The 22,446-nt window shown below is 42.6% G+C and overlaps 2 protein-coding genes across 2 annotated transcripts; one reads left to right on the top strand and one right to left on the bottom strand.

The window, feature by feature from the left end:
* Positions 1 to 4,110: 4,110 nt before the first annotated feature.
* TDP2 (tyrosyl-DNA phosphodiesterase 2) lies at positions 4,111 to 13,532 on the bottom strand. Its single transcript, XM_065667858.1, has 7 exons — positions 13,218 to 13,532; positions 13,047 to 13,138; positions 8,450 to 8,617; positions 7,010 to 7,101; positions 6,127 to 6,245; positions 5,580 to 5,750; positions 4,111 to 4,760 (listed from the first exon to the last, which is right to left on the bottom strand). The coding sequence occupies exons 1-7, from the start codon at positions 13,515 to 13,517 to the stop codon at positions 4,479 to 4,481; spliced, it is 1,224 nt and encodes a 407-aa protein (XP_065523930.1). The 5' UTR covers positions 13,518 to 13,532; the 3' UTR covers positions 4,111 to 4,478.
* Positions 13,533 to 13,590: 58 nt separating this feature from the next.
* Positions 13,591 to 21,100, top strand: ACOT13 (acyl-CoA thioesterase 13). Its single transcript, XM_065667859.1, has 3 exons — positions 13,591 to 13,697; positions 17,950 to 18,134; positions 20,375 to 21,100. The coding sequence occupies exons 1-3, from the start codon at positions 13,617 to 13,619 to the stop codon at positions 20,526 to 20,528; spliced, it is 420 nt and encodes a 139-aa protein (XP_065523931.1). The 5' UTR covers positions 13,591 to 13,616; the 3' UTR covers positions 20,529 to 21,100.
* Positions 21,101 to 22,446: the final 1,346 nt, after the last annotated feature.

The raw sequence follows: 22,446 nt of genomic DNA, 5'->3' as shown, positions 1-22,446 counted from the left end.
AGTCAGTAAAATATTCAGCATTTAATCTTAAATTTATTTAAGCATTATCACTTTTTTGTAGTTCAAGAAGTTTTAAAGGCTGTATTCATGATTTCTTCATTCTGAAAGACTAACCACTAATTGCACTGAATATAGTCTTCCTCTGGCCTTTTATAATTAGAAAATTAATTGGCCTTTACAAAGTGCTACATCTTTGCTTTTTCCTAATGAAAAAATTATGTACCCACTCACTACCTATTTCTCAGGTTAAGAAAGACTGCCGATCAGTAAGTCAATGCTGGAGATGGGTCTGGAGTTCAGACACCAACATGAGTCACACACCGCTCTAAATCTTTTTTTTTTTTCTCTGTTCTTTCTCCCCCATACTAAAAACCTATTCTAGAACAGCAGCAATCAGTCTTTTTAATATATTCCAAAATAGTCCAGAAGGCGCAGCCAGACAAAAGCAGCCATAATACCGAATGCCACATAAATGGATGTTTCTTGTGAGTTTATTGTGCTTACCCCTTCTCTAACACCTTTATGAAAGTTAAACCATTATGCCCTGCCTTCACCTTCCCCACAAATCCTTTGGCTTAACCACCAGGGTGGGGTAGGAGGGGTTTCTTTGAAGGCTCTTGATGAAGAAGAAGAGAGCATGCAGCAAGCCAAAAGCAGTGATTGGACCAGCCCCATTTTAAACCTGGAAGGAAAATCCTGGCTGTTGTAGATATTTTTCACATTTTTATATAACTATTTCTTTGGGAATAGAAAAAAGAGATCACATGCTCAACATGAGTTAAAAAAAGTACCACTGATTTCTCCCTCCTTGTTTTTGAAGCTGAATTGCTCTAAAATAATGGGGTAAGTTGAGAGCAATCAGGACAGAAGGATTTGGACATCCTTCCCAAAACAGGCCAGCCTCTTTTACCTTTAGCAAAAGAATTTGGTGTTTGGTGTTTAAAGAAGCAAAAGCAGAACTGGAGATTTCTGCAGCTGATGTCAGTGGAGATGAATTAACCTCCTGAGGTTTATTTGCTTGTTTAGTAAGGTCACCTAGCCCTCCTGCTGAATCAACAGAAAACCACACCTTCCACAGGCCTCCCCATGCCTGGGACAAGATGGAGCTAGTTCAGGATCCTGACTATTCAGCATCCTGTTGGAGGGAGGTTTATATTGGACTTTAGGAAGCATTTCTTTGATGAGGAGGTGGTCAAACATTGGAACCTGCTTCCTAGAGAGGTGGTTGATGCCCCAAGCCTGTCAGCGTTTAAGGCATTTGGACAATGCCCTAAACAACATGCTTTAACACTTGGTCATCCCTGAATTGGTCAGTCAGACTGGATGATTGTTGTAGGTCCCTTCCAATGGAAATATTCTATTTTATTCTATTCTAAAGACAGGGACCCACAAATACATCTTCTGCTGCCCTGCATTGCACCGAGCCCCACCTGCCATTTTTGGAGGGTGCAAGACAGGGCAATATAGGGCATTTGATACTGTCTCCCACAGCATCCTCATAGATAAGCTAAGGAAGTGTGGGCTTGACGATCAAGTAGTGAGGTGGATCAAGAGCTGGTTGAAGGGAAGAAGGCAGAGAGTTGTGGTCAATGGCGCAGAATCTAGCTGGAGGTCTGTGACTAGTGGAGTTCCTCAGGGGTCGGTGCTGGGACCGGTGCTGTTTAATATTTTCATCAATGACCTGGATGAGGGAACTGAGTGCACCCTCAGCAAGTTTGCTGATGACACAAAACTGGGAGGAGTGGCTGACACACCAGAGGACTGTGCTGCCATTCAGCGAGACCTGGACAGGCTGGAGAGTTGGGCGGGGAGAAACTTGATGAAATTTAACAAGGGCAAGTGTAGAGTCTTGCATCTGGGGAAGAACAACCCCATGTACCAGTACAGATTGGGGGTTGACCTGCTGGAAAGTAGTGAAGGGGAAAGGGACCTGGGGGTCCTGGTGGATAGGAGGATGACCATGAGCCAGCAATGTGCTCTTGTGGCCAAAAAGGCCAATGGCATCTTAGGGTGCATTAGAAAGGGAGTGGTTAGTAGGTCAAGAGAGGTTCTCCTCCCCCTCTACTCAGCCTTGGTGAGGCCGCATCTGGAATATTGCGTCCAGTTCTGGGCCCCTCTGTTCAAGAAGGACAGGGAATTGCTTGAAAGAGTCCAGCGCAGAGCCACAAAGATGATTAAGGGAGTGGAACATCTCCCTTATGAGGAGAGGCTGAGGGAGCTGGGTCTCTTTAGCTTGGAGAAGAGGAGACTGAGGGGTGACCTCATCAATGTTTACAAATATGTAAAGGGTGGGTGTCAGGATGATGGAGCTGTTTTTTTCAGTGATGCCCAGTGACAGGACAAGGGGCAATAGGTGTAAACTGGAGCATAGGAGGTTCCATGTGAACATCAGGAAAAACTATTTTACTGTAAGAGTGACAGAGCACTGGAACAGGTTGCCCAGGGGGGTTGTGGAGTCTCCTACGTTGGAGATATTCAAGGCCCGCCTGGACAAGTTCCTGTGTGATGTACTGTAGGTTACCCTGCTCTTGCAGGGGGGTTGGACTAGATGATCTTTTGAGGTCCCTTCCAACCCTTGGGATTCTGTGACACATTCCTCCTTCAGGCAGAAACATTAGGCAAAGCAATAATGGCATCAGTGGACTTTCCCTTTCTGGGCAGGTAGGGCCTCAGGTGGAGTGCCAGCGCTGTTTGCCTATGTGAGAAGCCTGCTTTTATTTCTAAGTTACATTGGGAGCAGGTGCCCAGGCACTTGCAGTGGGGGCTGCAGGGCGGCCAGACACAGACACAGTTCCAGCCAGCTCAGATGGATCCACCACAGGGCACAGCCGAGCCCCACAGTCAAGGTGGTACCTCCTCAGAGAAAGCATATGTAAGACAAGGCAGAAAACGCGGGGCAGGCAGATGAGCAGAGAACACCAGGGTCAGAGGAGGTGCTCCATGGCAGAGCCTGTGGAGGGCCCACCCCCCAGCAGAGGAAAGGGGAGAGGCAGGGCACAGCCAAGGTGTGTTTGTGTGCACCAGTCATTCCCTCCTCTCTTGCCACTCCTTACTTTGCTGAAGGGACAGAGCATGACCTGTGGAAGTAACAAGGCGGAGGAGAGGAGCATGGGGTGATACTGAGCCTGGAAAAAAGGAAAGGTGTTTCCCCCTAGCATGTTAACGCTCATCTTCTTGCTTCCCAATACCCAAATCAGTAATTAAACATACAGATAAATAACTTGGTCATAAATTAATTTTCCCAAATCAAGTCTGATTCACCCATGAGGGTAATAGGTAACTGATCTCCCCCATATCTATCTCAGCCCATGAACTTTCTTGGTTCTGCTTTTCCTTTTCCTCTTCCCATCTCACCATTAAAGGGGATACTTGAACCAGCAGCGGGGTGGGAGCATGGCTACCAGCCGGGGCCAACCCAGCATAGACCTTCAGCAACAAAAAGTTGTTTGTAAACTCTGGACTTAAGACAAACAACAAGTAACTTAGGCTTATCAGTCTCTGTGTTCACTTTGCATCACTGGCTTGAGTTGTCTGTGCTTCCTCAACATGACTGTACTATAAACTTCACATGAGAAAGATCTTTCCTTTTAAATCAGCTTATTAGTTCGCACATCTATAAAATCACAGCTTCAATGAGATTGGTTATACAATTCTTTGAGTAAGAAAGTCTGTTTGATCTTTTGCAAAGTCAGTGAGACTTAGAGCTGCTCAAGCTTTGCACAGCAGCTTGTAAGAGCATTGTTTCTAGAAGCTCACTGGAAAGATAAAGCATTTGCATCTGCAACTCATACCCAGGTTAATAAACAGTTAATATAAAGTATATACTATCCCAAGTGAATAATTTCCATGCATTTGCCTATAATCCTTTTCTTGTCAAATAGAAGTCACATTGTTCTTAAAACTGTTTGATATTAGTTTAATTCTTACTTAAGAAACCCTTATTCTGTGAAAATCTAGTCATTCTTCCCTCAGGTACTTTACTGTCTTGCCTGAAAAGGTACGTATGTACAACACAAACTTCAGAAGCTAATACAAAACACCCTACACAAGACGGGGTTTCAAAGGACAATGGAAATGGTTAGAAAAGAAACAATACAAACACTATAAAAGTATTCTTAAAAAAATAAGTAAAAGTAGCATTTATTATGAGATTATAACACATGCCAAATAAAAGGGGCTTTTAAACTACCAACTGTGTTTATGAATTGTGTTTACAGGTTTTTCCTCCCATTTTTAAACTGGAATTTGGTTTTGTATTTGCATAATTATTAAAAATAAATATTTAAAAATGTTACTTGAGAACAGATGCATACAGTAAGGAAATGGAAACCCTGGTGTGAAATGAAGCCATTCCAGCAAAAGCAACAGCAGAGGATGCATTAGGGTTGAAAATTTAAATATGCTCTACTTAAACTGAGAGGGTAAAATTTTGTAAAAACAAGAACAAATCACCTAAAAACTAACAATGCCAGCCTCTTTCATAGTATCACATCAAAATTACACAGAACACCCCAGTGATCACTAGGGAATCTGCCACAGTCTAGTTTTTCCAATCCGATTAAGTCCATACTTCGTGGAATAATATGTCCCCCTCCCCCTGCAGGCCGAAAGTAGATGCGGTCAAATCTCATCTTGCACTTGTATGCTGCATGCAGGTTGGTATTGGAGTGGGTGTCCCAAGTATAACGGCAGTGTTGTGGTTTACCCAAAAACTCCCACATATCCATAATGTTGTTAGGTAAGTTTCCTAGTTTAGCAACCTGAAAGTAGAAAGAGGGGAAGGAAATAACACAAGACACTGAGTTCACAAATTTTACCTTCAAAACCAGATCTGAGTTGTCACATCACTTTTTCTGCAAAACATAAGTTGTGGAAAACAAAAAGAGTGGAGATATTTCTAAGTCGTGGTATTTCTCAGCATACTCTAAAGCATGACCAATTTCTGTAGTACTTTCTAAATCCAAAACATGTTACAAAATATGCATTAAAAAAATACCTCTGAAATTTTGAGATATGGGGTTCAACACCACGTTCTCTGAATCAATGTCATTCCAGTTCACTGCAATGGAATTTTATGACAGGGAAAGATGAAACACTGACCTTTTAGTAATAATGCACAAATTTTACTTTTAATATCAGCAGCCAAAAATTACTTCTAATTTTGAATGTCTCAATGATGGGGGATTAATTCTGAACTCCAGAGATCTATTTCTCCAGAGCATTAACCCTCTGAGAATCGGAGAGCTGAGCAAGTAAAGATTAGGTTCTCAAAATGAGAAGATGCTTTTGAAGTCGAAACTTCAACTATCCCTGCATCTTCTCAGATATAAATACTGCTAATAAAGCATTTTGTTATTGGGGCGGTGGGGGCTCCTCATATGTATCACCTCAACTATAATAATGCCTCAGCATAGCAATGCCACAGCTTCTACTTCCTCACACTTCCACTTTTTAACAATAAATGTCTCATATCTCTATTCTGTCTAAGGAGGTCATTTCTCATGAAGACAACAGAAAAGCTTGAGAAGATTTTGTCAGAATACCTTCCCAGAATAACAAGGTTGCTTATTTCTATTTACCTCACTGTCTCTAAGGTTTGTATCCCCTCCAAATATAACAGTGGTGGACTCAGACTCCTTCTGCATTTCTTTAAACACTATTTGTAGTTGCTTCGTACGCTCATTGGAGTGATCTTTAGTGCTCTCCAGATGAGAAGTCATAAGGCAAATTTCATTACCAGATATGCTCACCTGTGTGTGAAATGAAGAGGCCATGTTACTATCCACACTACGACAAAAAGTTCAAAGACAGAAGTCTAATGTTGAAGTAAATTACTTACTGACAGAGCTCTGGTTAATATTAATTTTACATTGAAGAAATGTGGCTTACAGGAGAATAACAGACTTTTAGTTTTGTTTTCAGATGAGACTTGAAAACAAAGTATGATCAGTAACTTACATAAAAGATTTAAGTTTGTTAGTACCAAATGAAGATGAGTTTGAACATTTGGTGAGTTTTTCTGCTGTTTGAGACTGTCATAGAGTAAAGCCAGTCCAGCCTTTCCTGAGATTTTTTTCTCTTTTGAAAGCAGAAATGCAGATATTAAGTACATACTGTCTCACTCACATGCACAACCAAAAGGTTCCTCATCATAGAGGTTGTTGGAAAAGGTATTATGTCATGTTTCAGCAGCTTCACTCTTGATTTCTTCAACATTATGACAGTGAAATAGCCATCTATGTTACCTAAAGAGAAACAGGGAAAGACATGGTCAAGGGTGTCTTCTGCTGTGCCTTAGAAAAGGTTCTGAAAGAGACCTTTTTGCTGTGATCCAGGAGAATCCCATTAATTTTAAGATGTACGAAGTCATTAGTTAGAAGTTTCACCATAGGGCTGTGACTTTCTTAGACTTTGTAAATGCAAATATTTAACAAATTACTTATCTATGGAACGTGGTTTTTTTTCTTACCCTTGCTATCAGTTTCTCAAAATGCAGAAAAAATAAAAAGAAACCTGGAGAGAGACTTTTACAAAGACATGTGGTGACACAACAAGGGGGAATGGCTTCAAACTGATAGAGGGGATATTTACGTTAGACATTAGTAAAAAAATTTTTACTATGAGAGTTGTGAGGCACTGGCATGGGTTGCCTAGAGCTGTGGCTGCCCCATCCATAGCAGTGTTCAGGGCCAGGTTGGAGAGGGCTTTGAGCAACCTCGTCAAAACACTAGTGGAAGGTGCCCCTGGCCATTACAGGGGGGTTGGAACTAGATGATCTTTAAGGTCCCTTTCAACCCAAACCATTCTATGACTCCAAACCAACAAGCAAGCAAGTTTTTCACATGTATAACTTGCATTATATCCTGACAGTAAAACACAGAAAGTAATTTAAGTGCTTCTTTCTTGATTTTATTCCTTTTATTCCTGCAAATGGTCAGAGATTTTAGCAAAGGAGACAGAATAAAACTGAACTTACTTCTCTTGTTTCTATCTGAGAGTTATTTCTTACCTGGAATCATAGTGTAATTGCCTGCTTTCGTCTGTAGAAGACAGAGATGTGGTGGGACAACCTCTTGTAAAAACACAACATCTGGACTGTATCTGAAATCAGCAAGATGAGATTTTAAATTAAATACTGAAATGTAGTACTGTTACTCTCTGAGGTCAAATGGAACAGGGTTGGGGGCTCAGGCACACTTTGTTCCCCTCTTTAGGTACTTTAATAACTTTAAAAAAAGAAAAAACTCTCTCCATCTTATTCAGTAGCATGTAAACACATCACTGCTAAAAGGGAAGAAAATAATATTACAGCTGACATGTACTGATATTGTAAAAGAATGCACTACTTCCTTTCACCCTGATCTTGCAAACATTTGCACAGGTTTTGTACACTGCATACACAAGGAATTCAACTTCAGGAGCTGCAAAGTAGCTTTGGAACATATTCTGCAACATCTAAGCTCTCCAGGAGATTCCAACTGTCACCTCAGTCTCTTACAACAGACCCCCTCAGGTAACCTGCCATGCATTTTCTCCAGTCTCATCAACAACACGCTCTTTTATTTCTTTAGAGTTTTTCGGTCAGTAACAGATTGTGTGAGGCAGCAGTCCTGAAAATACTGATTTAGATATGACTTTATAGCTGTCCCTATATTTGCTATAATGCTAACAGCCCTACTGTAAGCAGGTAAAGGACAACCCTATCACCTTACTTACAAAAGAAAAATATGTCACTCCAGGTTAACAAAATCAAGTGAGAATTTATTTAGTTAAGGGGTTTCTGCTGGTTTAAGAGGAACTTTAATTATTACTTAATTATATTAATAATATAATTACTTTATTAATTTACACTGATAAAGTTACTGTGTTAAGATAAATCAACTTATGTAATTGTTAAGCTGCTCATAAATATATTCATGGAAGGTTTCCATTGGTGGAACTATAAAAGATCATCACAAATTCTACTGCTTTTATCTTACCTTGCACATTTTCTTTTTTAATAGACAAGTAACAGTTACAGCAAGAGACCCACTTTTCAAATTTTACTAAAAAAGTCTCCATTTTTTCAGTTTGCTCTAGAGTGATGTTATTCATACTACTGGAGTGAGACAAGTTTCTTGCAGTTTTATACTTCTCATATACAGGATGAAGTATGAAATACGCTTCTTGATACATGACTACAACTTGTACAATATTGATCATTATAAAAAAGGCTTTTTAAAATAGGCACCACAAAATATATAACCTTTGAGATGCTGCATGGACTCATACCTCTTCCAACCACTATGTCAATGTTTCTTCAGCTATTTAGGATTTATGAAGCGACTGTATTGTTTTATCTAATGTTAAGATAATCTAGGCACAAAGATTTGTAAATATCTAAACCAAGGAGCTTGTTTTTTCCTTTAAAGCTAGGTACATGACAATACAGAGATGAAGCTGTACTTACAATGCCAGGTAAGAACAGATTCCTCTAGCTCGTTCTTTTAGATTTCCTTGATCCAACCCATCAATGTTCCAGGTTATCAGTGAGAAGCTGCTGTCATCTTCTTGTTTCCTTGAGTCTGCACTATTGACACTGTCATCACTAGTAGTTGCATCTGCTGTAAGGTCAATACTAAAGAGAGAGTTTACTTGTTTTACAACATGCATTATACTACTCTTCCTGCAATTACCTCGCTTATCTTCTAAAGCAAAATGCTTTAGACCCATCTAAACAGCTCACCAATAGGTGGCCATTAAAACTTTCCCAACAAATAAATTAACATGTATTGATCTCAACATAATTTAAAAGCCCAGTAACAAACAGACCTCTGTCATCCATAGCCTTACTACAGAGAAGTAAGTGGGTTTTCCTCCCCCCTCCTTATACACACAAACTAACATTTACCATTCTGATTTAAGTTAATCAGACAGCCACCAATGTAATCCAAAGCACCTGTGTAATTCAACTCTTTCCCCATACTAGAGACAGGCTGGGTGTATTAGTTTTTCAAACACTTTCCAGCATACTAGAAACGAAGGACTGCAGCCAGGACTTGCTTTCATGTGCTCATCTTTGTCGTACAGCCAAGTGTTTTCAATTGCCAAACCCCTGGGGAGATAAATGTGTTAACTCATTATGTAACAAATTGATAGCCCTTTTCTTTGGGAATATTCACACCAAATCCCACCTCAAAAATATAGACCCTGTCTACCCTGTGACCAAAAGAGTGCTGATATCACAGTGATGTGCTAGCTGTTGTGAGCAGTGCTTACACAGCATCAAGGCCTTCCCTGCTTCTCCTGTTGCCCCTCCAATAAGCAGGCTGGAGGTGCACAAGAGGTTGGGAGGGAACACAGACAGGACAACTGACCCCAAATGACCAAAGGGATATCCCACATCATACAATTCTGCACTCAGCAATAAAAGCAAGGGGAAAGGAAGAGGAAGGGGGAACGTTCAGGGTTATGGTGTTTGTCATCCCAAGTAGCCATTATACATGATGGAGCCCAGCTTTCCTGGGGGTGGCCAAACAGCTGCCTGCCCAAGGAAAGCGCTGAATGAATTACTTGTTTTCCTTTGCTTGCACTCACAGCTTTTTCTTTACCTATTAAACCGTCTTTACCTCAACCCATGAATTTTCTCACTTTTACCCTTCCGATTCTCTCTCCCATCCCATCAAGGAGAAGCAAGTTAAGTGTCTGTGTGGGTCAAAGTTGCCCACCGGGATTAAATCACAACAGTGATCCAAAGTAAATTCCTTGAGTAAAGGTAAAGTCTGTAACAAAATACATTAAACAGTATAGCTAAGATTAGATAAACTGTATTTTGGCAAAGTAAGGATACCAGAATTTTCTTTTAAACATAGAATTCGTACGCACACATGAAAATAAGGCCTGGAACCAAACCAAATCTATTCCCCAGATTTTAGAACTGGTTTTGTACTTAGTGCTGCATAAACAACCTAAGAGTCCACTACCATGCACATGTAATCTAAACTGAACAGAAAAAAGAAAGCAAATGAAAAAGGGGAAGCTAAGGGATATTTAAGTAGGTAAATAATGTGGTATATGCCTCCAGTATCTCCATGTTGACTTTCTATACTTATACTGTAATCTGAAGGACTGAGATGAAATATAAAAGTCTATGTGGTCTGCAGTGATCTTCCCCTGACTGGAAGGTCTTCAAATAGTCCTCCCTCCCAACACATCCTGCCACATAACAGCTCAAAAAGAAGCCACAGCGCAAGACAACAGAGGCGAGTAGTGAAAAAGGTGCTGCCAATTTGATACAGATATATTCTAACTCATCATGGACTACGTACAGACTAAAGTTAATGTTCAGTAGGCTTGCATTTTTTCATACATACATATCAAGCAAAAGCCGGTATGCTGTTACCAAATACAGCTTATAACTATAAAGATCGTAAGAGGTCTTATGATCTTTACAGTACAAGGTCCTGCAAGGAACAAGTGCAAGGTCCTGCGTTCGGGTCACGGCAATCCAAACCACAACTACAGGCTGGATGAGAGCTGGACTGAGAGCAGCCCTGACAAGAAGGACTTGGGATGTTGGTTGAGGAGAAGCCCATCGTGAGCTGGCAATGTGCGCTTGCACCCCAGAAAGCCAACTGTATTGCTGGGCTGCATTAAAAGGAACGTGGCCAGCAGGTCAAAGGAGGTGATCCTGCCCCGCTGCTCTGCTCTCGTGCAGTTCTGCATCCAGCTCTGGGGCTTCCAACATAAGAAGGACGTGGAAATGGTCAGGCCACAAAGACGATCAGAGGGCTGTGGCACCTCTGCTTTGAAGACAGGCTGAGAGAGTTGGGCTTTTTCAGCCTGGAGAAGAGAGGGCTCAGAAGAGATCCTATAACAGTCCTCCAATACCTAGAGGAGGCCTACAAGAAACCTGGAGAGGGACTTTTTACAAAGGCATGCAGGGATAGGATGAGAGGGAATGGCTTTAAACTGACAGAGGGGAGATTTAGATTAGATATTAGGAAGAAGATCTTCACTTTGAGGGTGGTGAGACACTGGCACAGGTTGCCCAGAGAAGCTGTGGATGCCTTATCCCTGGCAGTGTTCAAGGTCAGGTTGGATGGGTCTAGTTGGAAGGTGTCTCTGCCCACGGCAGAGGGGTTGGAACTGGATGATCTTTAAGGCGCCTTCCAACCCATTCCATAATTCCATATATAATACACAAGCCTAATATATAAAACCACAGTAAATAACTTCCCTCAGGACTGTGTATTGCAGGGATCTGTAAAAGTTCAATTCTACATGCAGTTCAATACCCTTGGTATACCCTATGAGTATGCTGTGAGATAACCTGTGTGTACAAGGCAGATCTTAGATTCTAACTTTCACAGGTACATTTAACAATGTGTGCATGTATGTCGGTTTTATTTATAGAAATATAAAAGCACATAGAATCACAGAATCAGCTAGGATGGAAAAGACCTTTAAGATCATCAAGTCCAACCTTTACCTCAGGACTGACAAGTCCACCCTTAAACCATGTCACTGAGGGCCTCATCTACAGTGTTTCTGAACGCTTCCCTGGGAAGCTGAGAATGCTCCATCCCTGGCGGTGTTCAAGGCCAGGCTGGACAGAGTCTTAGGTGACATGGTCTAGTGGAAGGTGTCCCTGCCCATGGCAGGGGGGTTGGAACTGGATAATCTTAAGGTCCTTTCCAACCCTATATATTCTATGATTCTAAACCTGTTCCAGTGCCTGACCATCTTTTCGGTGAAGAAGTTTTTCCTTATATCCTATCTAAACCTCCCTTGGCACAGCTTCAGGCCATTACCTCTTGTCCTGTCAACTACATGTAGTATATAACATATATGCACAGTTTGCGTATACACAAATGTGTGCGTGTGCAGTAAAATCTGCATATGTATTACTGCACAAGGCAAATGAGCTCATCCCTTCTCCAAGACTCACAATCCCAGAGGAAGGTCCTACACCTGGGTCGGAGCAATCCCAGGCACAACTACGGATTGGGCAAAGAAGAGGTTCAGAGCAGCCCTGTGGAGAAGGACTTGGGGGTGTTGGTTGATGAGAAAATGAACACGAGCCGGCTTCAGTGTGCGCTCGCAGCCCAGAAAGCCAAGCGTATCCTGGGCTGCATCAAAAGGAGTGTGACCAGCAGGTTGAAGGAGGTGATCCTGCCCCTCTACTCTGCTCTTGTGAGACCTCACCTGGAGTATTGTGTGCAGTTCTGGTGTCCTCAACATAAAAAGGACATGGAACTGATGGAACAAGTCCAGAGGAGGGCCACGAGGATGATCAGGGGACTGGAGCACCTCCCGTATGAAGACAGGCTGAGGAAGTTGGGGCTGTTCAGCCTGGAGAAGAGAAGGCTGCGTGGGGACCTCATAGCAGCCTTCCAGTATCTGAAGGGGGCCTATAGGGATGCTGGGGAGGGACTCTTTGTCAGGGACTGTAGTGACAGGACAAGGGGTAATGGGTTCAAACTTAAACAGGGGAAGTTTAGATTGGATATAAGGAAGAAATTCTTTCCTGTTAGGGTGGTGAGACACTGGAATGGGTTGCCCAGGGAGGCTGTGAGTGCTCCATCCCTGGCAGTGTTCAAGTCCAGGTTGGATGAAGCCTTGTGTGGGATGGTTTAGTGTGAGGTGTCCCTGTCCATGGCAGGGGGGTTGGAACTAGATGATCTTGAGGTCCTTTCCAACCCTAACTATTCTATGATTCTATGACTCTATGAAGCATCCACTGAGGGAAAGTGCATCTCACAGGTCTGACAGCCTCCTAGGAGAAGCTATTCCCCTCGAAGGGGATAGCATTGGGGAGCAATGAGAACTGCAGAAACTTCAGTGTGAAGACCACAAACCACCTGCCTCACAGCCTGTCAGCAGAGGTGCGAGGTCAAACGGGCAGAGGAGCGCTGCTCCCCAGGGGTACACTACGACCCGGAGACAACTCTCTCGGGTGTGGGGGACCCTGCCTGCACGCAGGAGGTACAGGCGGGTGGAGAGGCACCGCTGCCCTCACGCCGCCCTGCCGAGCCCTCCTGCTGTCCGGCTCCACGACCACCTACCAGCGCCCGGGCCCCGCGCAGGCCGTCGGCATCCCGCCCGCCGCCTCATCCTCCTTCTCCATCGGCGGCTCGAAGTAGGCGTTCAGCGCCCTCTGAAACACAGAGGCGGGTGACAGGGAAGGAAGGTGCCGCTGCCGGGGCAGCCCGCCGTGGCCCCTGGCCCAGGCGTACCTCTATGTGCCAGTCGTTGCTGGCCAAGAAGCTGCGCGCCACCGCCGCGTCGCTGCTGGTGATGGCGGTAAACTCGGAGCACAGCACCCTCCTCCGCTTAGCAAGTGGGGACTCTTCCTCCTCCTCTTTCTCCTTCTCTTCCTTCTGCTTCTTCTTCTTCTTCTCCTCCTCCTCCTCCTCCTCCTCCTCCTCCGCCGCCGCCGCCGCCGCCGCCGCCGCCGCCGCCACGGGCAGCGCGTCGCCCGCCTGCGAGCACTGGGCCAATTCCCCCTCCAGCCGCCGCCCCTCGGCCGCCTCCATGGTTGCCCGGCGGCGGGACGCTGCGGGCGGAAACTAGGAGGAAAGCTCCGCCCGCCGGAGTTGCTGTTCCGGAGCGCGGGCAGCCCCGGCGCTGGCAGCATGGGGATCACGTTGGAGGGCCTGAAGCAGGCCATGAAGTATATGGTAGAGTCGCAGGGCTTCGACCGGGTGCTCAACAAGGTACGGGCGGCCTCAGAGCGGGACATACGGGAGGGCGTCCCGCCGGCGACGGGCAGGGAAACGGCAGCCTCTGACCGGAGAGACGGCGGTTGGCCGCAGCGGGGCTGATCGTTTAGAAGCCGCTTTTTCCCCTCCTAGAATAAAAGGCTAAGCTGGGATGAGGTGTTGTGGTGGGTTGCCCTTGGCTGGATGCAGGTGCTTGCCAAAGCCACTCAGCTGGACAGGGGAGAGAATATACGGCAAAAGGCTCGTGAGTTAAGGTCAGAGAGAGATCACTCACCAGTTACCGTCATGGGCAAAGCAAGCTCGACTGGGGGGGGTGGGGGGTGGGGAAAAGTTTAATTTATTATCGATCACATCAGGGTGGGATAATGAGAAATAAAACTAAATCTTAAAAACCACCTTCCCCTCACCCCTTCCTTCTTCCTGGGCTCCACCTCACTCCCAAATTCTCTATCTCCTCCCTGCCAGCAGCACAGAGGAACAGGGAATGGGGATTGTGGGCAGTTCATCACACATTGTCTCTGCTGCTCCTTCCTCTTCACATTCTTACCCTGCTCCAGTGTGGGATCCATCCCACGGGAGAAAGGCCTCCGTGAACTTCTCCAAAGCGAGTCCTTCCCCCAGGCAGCAGTTCTTCACAGACTGCTCCAGCGTGGGTCCCTCCCATGGGCACATCCTTCAGGAACAGGCTACTCCAGCATGGGTCCCTTCCATGGGCACATCCTTCAGGAACAGGCTGCTCCAGCGTCAGTCCCCTGCGTGGCCACAGGTCCTGCCAGGACCCTCCACTAGTGTGGACTTCCTAAAGGGGCACAGCCTCTTCCAGGCATCACCTTCTCCGGTGTGGAGTCCTCCACAGGCTGCAGGTGGAGATCTGCTCCCCCATGGACCTCCATGGGCTGCAGGGGCACAGCTGCTTCACAGCTGCACCACAGGCTGCAGGGGAATCTCTGCTCTGATGCCTGCATCACCTCCTGCCCTGACCTGGGTGTCTGCAGGGCCGTTGCTCTTACATGTTCTCACTCCAGGGTTTGGCTAAGCTGCTCTATCGTGGCAGGGCAGTAGCTCCTCAGGCTCTGCCTCAGGCAGGCAGCAGCATGACAGACAGTGCCCTTGAACCCCACAAGCCAGGCCACTGGAGCTGGAGGAGGCCGAGGGCTGTGGTGTGTTAGCTGAACCGTGACCTGGTGTCATGGCTGCGGGCACTTCAGGAGCGCAGTGGTGCAGGCCTGGATTCAAGATCTCTAAAGGGGTTATGGTGGTAACACATGAAAGCACAATTGTTATTCAGTAACTTTTAAAATGCAAGAGCTACCTTGCAGTACCTCTCTAAGGATTCTACTAAATAACCTGCTGTGACTGTAACTAGCATTCTTCCCTTCATAGTACGTGTGACTAAGCTAACTTCCAGGACCGTGAAAGTATGAAATAAATTATTACTCTCCTCTGTTTAAAAATTAAACATAGCTCGTTACAACATCTCACAGTTTACCTTGAAGTCAGACTGAAAGCACAAGCATCTCACTGCTCTGTGAGGTTCCACGAAAGGCCCAGTATGAAGAAATGTATTTGACTGGTATGGCTCTATTGTAATGCTATGTTATAATGAAAAACGTTGAAATGACTTTACTGTGTTGTCCTAAAATCTGTAGTGTAGCTTCTGTGTAGGGTGGTCCTGTGAAGCAGTTTCATTAAATTTTGCAACATTAGAATTCCCCATTTAATTTCTTATTTGTGTGACTGTGACATAAAGGGATGCAATAAATATATCTAAGAGACCAACCAGGTCAAAATGTACACATTTTGCATTACTGAAGCATTGCTTTCATTGACAGCTTCATGATCCGATATATTTAATAGAAGGTAACTGTTTGCAGAGCAGCTCTTCTTGTCTTGTTTCCCCATGACGTTTTGGTCTTGTATATAAAGCTTAAGAAACTCATTTATTTATAAAGTCAAAGTAGTTCTTAGTCACCCCGTCACTGTGATAATTTACTCTCCTTTACCTTAAAACTTTACCAGTCTACTAAATGGAGAGCAAATCATAGAATCATAGAATAGTTAGGGTTGAAAAGGACCTCAAGATCATCTTGTTCCAACCCCCCTGCCATGGGCAGCGACACCTCACACTAAACCATGGCACCCAAGGCTTCATCCAACCTGGCCTTGAACACTGCCAGGGATGGAGCATTCACAACCCATTCCAGTGCCTCACCACCCTAACAGGAAAGAATTTCCTCCTTATATCCAATCTAAACTTCCCCTGTTTACATTTTAAGCCATTACCCCTTGTCCTATCATTGCAGTCCCTAATGAATGCAGTATTTCAGCTCATAATGGCAACTGTCTGGAAGTGAGCCTTAAGAGACTGGCTTCGTAAGACAGACTTGCTCTGAAATACTTCTAGACCTTTTTTTCAGTTTCCTAGAATTATGATGCTATGAACAAAATCATAACAATAGAAATGCAGTTTTGTTTGAATTCAAACTCTTTGCTGTTTTTTTCTGGGAGATACCTGAAGCTTTTCTTTCTGTAATTAAATGACTCGAGATTTTTCCTGTTCTGGATAAGACAGATTCCAGTCTGAAACTTCCCAGCTCCAGCAACAGACTTAGTTTCTGGTTTCATTCCAATGTGACATCCACACAGGGCTTAACGGCTGTGGGTTTTAAAGCCCTTTCTCCAAGTAGTGCATTGCAGTAGTAGCTGGAGCTGAAGCAGCATACTGTTGATGAAGACAGAGGCGTGGGAAGACAAGCACAGGAGGGCTGTGAGAAGTAGAGACCAGCAGTTCTAGCTGTGTAAGTCCTGGAAGCATTCGTACATAGAACTATTTTCGTCAAGGAGAGCAGGCAGCTAGTGCCAGATCAGAGCAATGACAAATGAAACCAGATGTTTTCCTTGCCTTGCCGATTCATTGGAGCACTCCCTGATGGTACTGGAAGCCATCTGCTCCCGGTGTCAGGCATCAGTGAAGTCCTCATTAGATCTGTCAGAAACTTAGACCTTCAGTCGGTGCAGCATAGCATGCCTGGTTTAGGATTTAGGACTTCTGTTGATCAAGGTGCTATTTCTGTATTAGGACACTGCCTCAGTGATTTTCTTCCCCTCTGCTTAATTCCAGCTCTTTGCATTCGTAGACAGACTGTGTACTACATCATCATTTATCTTAGTATCATTTCTCTGCAAAATTTGGATAAATTTTGGCCTTTCAGAAAGGGACATTGACTGAAACTGAGCACTTACACTGCATCATGAATAAGGAATAGCAAAATGAGAGACATTTAAATTTTAATTCCGTGTAAGATTAAAAAGATTTCAGTCAACTCAGCTGATACAGTATGGAAACATGTAACTTTTAAAAGAAGTGTAAAAAATCAGTAGGAATTATAATAAATATGCCCATATTTCACTTGTGACAGTCTAAAGGTACTTCAAAGTCTTAGTTGTAGATGTAAATGTATATGATGAACTTACCTCAGTTTTGCTTCTGCTTTCAGATTTTGAACATATTTCAGATTTTGACTATAGTGCTACTAACTGAATCACAGTAACTTTGTGGTCTCAAAAATCCAGCTGCTTGTGTTGGTTACAGGGGGAAGCATGGTGCTATAGATGTACTGTAATTTTCTATTTAATAGCTATGGGCTGGAATAAAAGTTTATACACAAATCATGGTGCTGTAATACAGTGTGATACAACCTTGGATACTTCTGATAGGGAATATGAATTTCAGTTTAGGGAGACCAATCTGATTAGCATTTCCAGTGCTCCTGTCCAAATACTGATTTTTACTGAGGTTGCTCTGGTAGAATGATTATTAATGAATTATTGTCAGTCTTGTTTCCATTTAGGGGGCTAACAAATATGCTTTCACAAGTGTGGTACACACAGATAGAGCAGTTTTGTGTTCCCTCTAATCTGGTTTTTCAGTCACAGATTAAAGCAAAAGGAAATAATGTTGTCTCCTAAGCAATTCCTGAGAGCATAGCAAGTATTGAAGCTTTGTTAAGCTGTCAGTTTAAATATTTATCTGCACTAGAAAGACAGTTGTTTTCTAAGGCAACAATCTTGTGCTCAAAATTTATGTCATATTATACCTAATATGACAGTTTAATTACTATATTGTCTATCTTCTGTCTCATGAGTCCAGAGTTAAATAAGATTTACTTTCAGTTTGATTCAGGGCACTATTGGGTGTTGGTACTATTGTCAGTAAGCTTTTTTTATTCTTGTTTTGGTTATACAGATGAAACTTCTTTCTGCAACTCCTGGAAAAATTGTTTGTGAAATGAAAGTAGAGGAGGAGCACACAAACAGAGGTGGCACATTACATGGAGGTTTGACAGCCACGCTTGTGGATGTGGTGTCAACAGCAGCGTTGCTGTACACAGAAAGAGCAGTGCCTGGGGTCAGTGTGGACATGAACATCACGTAGGTATCAGCCATGATATTTACCAGAACATACTAACTTTTCATCCCCTAACACAGTATTGAGTCCATTGTACATAATTTCTGTGCTGTGGTACTCACTTCAAAAAAAACAAAAAAAGTTGTTTTCTGTGATTTTAGAAGTCTTGTTTTGATAAATTAAGGGGAGGTTGTATTTGGAGACACTTACACCATTTGGTTGTAAAATTAGAGTTGGACTTCAGGCTTTTATTTGTTACACACATTTAAGAGACGATGCCCATTCATTTATAGAATGTGAAGGGATGTTGATGTGTGGTGAATTTTAGTCTTAAGAAATTGTCTCAAATTCTGCCTTTGCTTGTAAAGATGTGTTGGAGTGTCCTCAAAAAGCAAGATCTAGGGTAAGCAGCTTTCTGTAAGCCCTTTTTTAATATTTTTGAATAAAATATTAAAACAGGGAAAATATTAAAACTGGAAGCAGTTTAGCTCTGTTGTATGCTCACATAGAGAGCAAATTACAAATTGGGTCAGAATTTCTCAGTGGAGGAAGATTCCTTTGCTCTAGGTCATTTAAAGGTAGTTTTATACTGAGAATAGTTCTTTCTGTAATGCAAATTTAAAACCACGATGTCTTTAAAAAATGTTGCTCTAAAACCTTTTCTGCTCATGCTGTTACAGCTTGTCAGCTTTGATTCATTACTTTTAATTAAGAGATTATGACTAATTGGAAGTAAAGCAAACCTACTTGGAATAACTAACACAGAGCATTAAAAATCTTGGGAAAATATCCTGTCATCAAGACTTAAAAAGAAAATGCAAGCTTTAAAAGTGTCTGGGGAGCGATCTGTATCTTTACCAGGTTCCCTCCTTTCCCCCACCTACCCCAGCATCTTCTGATTTCTCCACTGGATGGGTGGGACTGGAGCGTCTATTTAAGCTTTATACTGCCACTGTGATGACTAGAAACTTACTGGAAACGAAAACCTGAAATTCTATGATTCTGGGTTTTTTTCCCTACAGTAGTATGACAAGAGGCCAACATATGAATTATTTATTGTATCAAGTATGCCTACCCAATTACAGAAGGGCTAAAATCTTAAGATAATGCTGTCTCTGGAGGTGATCCAAAATGACTGAGTAGCATAACCTTTTGAAAATGTTATGTCAAGCAATATTTATAGATTTGTTTAACCCAGGCTACTGCTTTACTTGAACAAGTGAGATATTACGTATTGAATATTGCTATAATACAACTTTTTCCTTGGGGAAGGAGCTTTTTAAAACATTGACACAAGGGAGATTTGTCAGTAATGGAAAGAACAGAGACACAGAAGCTTTTTGTTTGTTTGGGGGGTTTTGTTGCTTTTTTTTAAATCACAAGAAGCAGCAGCTTCTAAGAATGAAACAAGACTGAAACCATACCCTCTGTCAACTAATGGGGCTTGTGCTATACCAGTATTAGGCGTGACTGACAATACTTTTGACATGGTGTCATGGTTAAAAATGGACTGGTTGATGAAAGTAATCTGAGTAAAATTTATATCCAGCAATTACACATCTTCCTCTGTAATTCTAACATTTGAATATTGTTCCCTTACCTCAGATCATGGTTGGATCATATTCATCCTAATTCTTTCCAGGCTGTTTGTAGGGGAGTTTCTTCCTATTCCCTGGAGAGGTTGTTTTAAAGGCACACCCTTCTACTCATGAAAATAAAACCAAAGAGTTATCTAATGAATGGAAACAGCATCAAACCTGGGAAGTTTTGAAAGCCTCCTAGATTTCTGTTACTTTTCTCTTATCATGGTGTGGGAAGCAGTTAACCTATGCTTGGGTTCCATAACAGAAATGACCTTCTGGAGTCTTTGTAATACAGACATTTTGCAGCTGAACCAGCCAGACTAGTTTAGAAAGGCTGTAGGGAGCTAGCAGTGACTACAATAGGACTTGGAGCTGACCTTCCAACTGAGGTCTTTGGTACCTATTTGTTTCTGCTCCAAAATGGACTCTTCTTCAGAATCAAGCCAATGAGTTTCTTTCAGTCCTCTATTTTCTCAGAGAATTCTTAGACTGAATTACCACTGCAGTACTTAGAGGAACTCAAGGACTTTAAGAAGTGGGGATTTACAAGCAGGCGGTTATGATATGTCTTTATTACTGAATTTTGTTAATTCCCTTTGTGATAATCTAAAACCACAGGAATAATCTTGGATTTGTGCTCTGTAAAGCCTCTTACCTGTTCCTTTTGCTCTTCCTTGAAGATATACTTCTGCTGCTAAGATGGGAGAAGAGATACTGATTACAGCTCAGATTTTGAAGCAAGGAAGAAATCTTGCATTTGCCACCGTGGATTTAACAAATAAGGCAACAGGAAAATTAATTGCACAAGGTAGACATACGAAGTATCTAGGATAAGAAAGTAATTTAAAAAATAATAATGTTGGGCATAAGAATCCCATGTAGAATTATTTTTCTCATTGTGCAATAAGACATTTGCACAAAGTTGTGTTAATCTATATGAAGTGAATTTGTCTCACTCGTAATAAACGAACAAATTTCTTAATTACCACTAGAGTGGCTACAAGCCTAAAATTAGTGCCTATTTTGAGATGAACAGAGTGTGATAGCGTGGGGATGCATCTGGCCTTTTTGGGTCAAGATAGCAGAAGGAACAAGCCTTTGGAGCAGCCATATGGTTTATCAGCATGACAGTGTTTTAAAAGATCTGTTTTCCTTGCCTGCAGTGTGGTTGTGTGATAAAGTAACCCTCTCTTCAGGCCCATCACAGTCACAATCAAAAAACACTATATATGCTTACAAACTAAACTACTCGTTGTGTAAGATGGTAGTAGTACAGAGTTCCTGTAACAGAGTGTGAAAATGTTTTGAGAGTGTAAAGCAGGGTAATACAAAATGTGATTTACCGATACTGTAACAAATTCGAAAGTATTAAATAAACCTTTCTGAAACTACCTTTTTAAAGATTATTTAATAGTTTTGTAATCTTTTTGCACTGAGTAAAAGCCTGCCAGAATGGAGTGGTTGAGATTGTGTGTGGTAGAACCTTTGTACACAAATTCACCTGAGATGTCATCATCCCCTGTGATTCCTGAATGTGAAAATGCAGTTAAGTCACTGGGGCTTTTCACTTTTAACTACCTGAGTTCTGGCTATATTTGTTCAAATATCATCAATTCAGAGATACATCAAAATAAATTGGGTGAGCCTTTCATCAGGCTAAGGCTTTAGATTGCCTCACCTGGGTTGAATGTGGTACAGTTAAGCTGCTGTTCTTCAGCTGAAAACTTGTCTCCTCATGCACTGTTGTGGACAGGTTAAACCACTTTCTTCAAACTGATGACAAACGATCCTTGGCAGAGCTATCACACTGCGATAAAAAGGGTGATGCTATGTATGCAGTGCAAGTTTGCATAAACCAAGACCTTAGTCTTTAGTCTCTTGTGGAAGATCTGAAAAAGTTAACCTACACTAGTAAAGGGCACGCAGAATTCTCTTTGTCATTGTTGACAAAAAGTCAAGTTGACTCATTGTCGTCAGTGCTTTGAATTTTGTTATCAAATGTGCAGGCTTTTTATGGATTCCTAAACCTAAGAAATAATTTCCCATGAGTTAAGGGACCTGTTCATGCAGACTGATTTTCAGCATGAAGTTGAACAAGATTACCGGTATATCAGACTCTCCAGAAGTCTTTTCAAACAAGTGATACTGCTGATAACCTTCAGTGGAAGCTTTCTAAAGAAATACCTACAGTGGGCTCAGGCTATCAGCATGTATTTTAGCTGCGAGTTTATAACAGTTATTTGTGGTATATACATTCTCACCAAGGCTTTTCCTCTGAGGCTGTCTTCAGAAGCTTATGTGCCTTACATGCCTGTGGGTAGTTGAACTAATAGCAGCATCCTCTCTCCAGCAGTGCATCTGTAACTATTTTTCTCCAGTATTTGCACTCATGCTTAAAATCATCTCTCAGTCCTATTTATAGAAACACAGTGCTTTGCTAAAGCAGTTCTCCGAAGATTACAGGAGCAATTTATTGCAGGAGCAATCTTTTCTGCTTAGCAGAATGATAGGCTTCACTCTATTAAATTGTCTCTCACTTTACAGCTTCCTCTGCCTGGAGCTCTATTATGAGTCTTAAACATCTCCAGCTCCTCTACAATTACTAGGATAAGCAGACAGAGAAGATCTGTCATAGCATGTGGACACACCAAGTGGTTTAGCCATTGCTGTTCTAGTTGTTTTCCTGTTAACATGTTCTGCCATCTCCAGTCATCTTTTTCTCATTCTTGAATTTACTGACCTCCTTCTTCCA

The sequence above is a fragment of the Lathamus discolor genome, chromosome 2 (genome assembly GCF_037157495.1).
Source record: "Lathamus discolor isolate bLatDis1 chromosome 2, bLatDis1.hap1, whole genome shotgun sequence".
NCBI classification, from domain to species: domain Eukaryota; kingdom Metazoa; phylum Chordata; class Aves; order Psittaciformes; family Psittacidae; genus Lathamus; species Lathamus discolor.
The sequence above is the reverse complement of the archived record's forward strand: the minus strand, read 5'-3'. Positions and strand labels throughout refer to the sequence as shown.

Bases quoted from the DNA above. Each gene is read 5' to 3' on its own strand.
- ACOT13 (XM_065667859.1), top strand. From the start codon at position 13,617: ATGGGGATCACGTTGGAGGGCCTGAAGCAGGCCATGAAGTATATGGTA. The intron at 13,698-17,949 runs GTACGGGCGGCC...TTGGTTATACAG, and splicing joins TCGACCGGGTGCTCAACAAG to ATGAAACTTCTTTCTGCAAC. The intron at 18,135-20,374 runs GTAGGTATCAGC...TCTTCCTTGAAG, and splicing joins AGTGTGGACATGAACATCAC to ATATACTTCTGCTGCTAAGA.
- TDP2 (XM_065667858.1), bottom strand. From the start codon at position 13,517: ATGGAGGCGGCCGAGGGGCGGCGGCTGGAGGGGGAATTGGCCCAGTGC. The intron at 7,102-8,449 runs GTAAGTACAGCT...TGCTGATTTCAG, and splicing joins ATCTGTTCTTACCTGGCATT to ATACAGTCCAGATGTTGTGT. The intron at 5,751-6,126 runs GTGAGTGAGACA...TTTCACACACAG, and splicing joins GGAACCTTTTGGTTGTGCAT to GTGAGCATATCTGGTAATGA.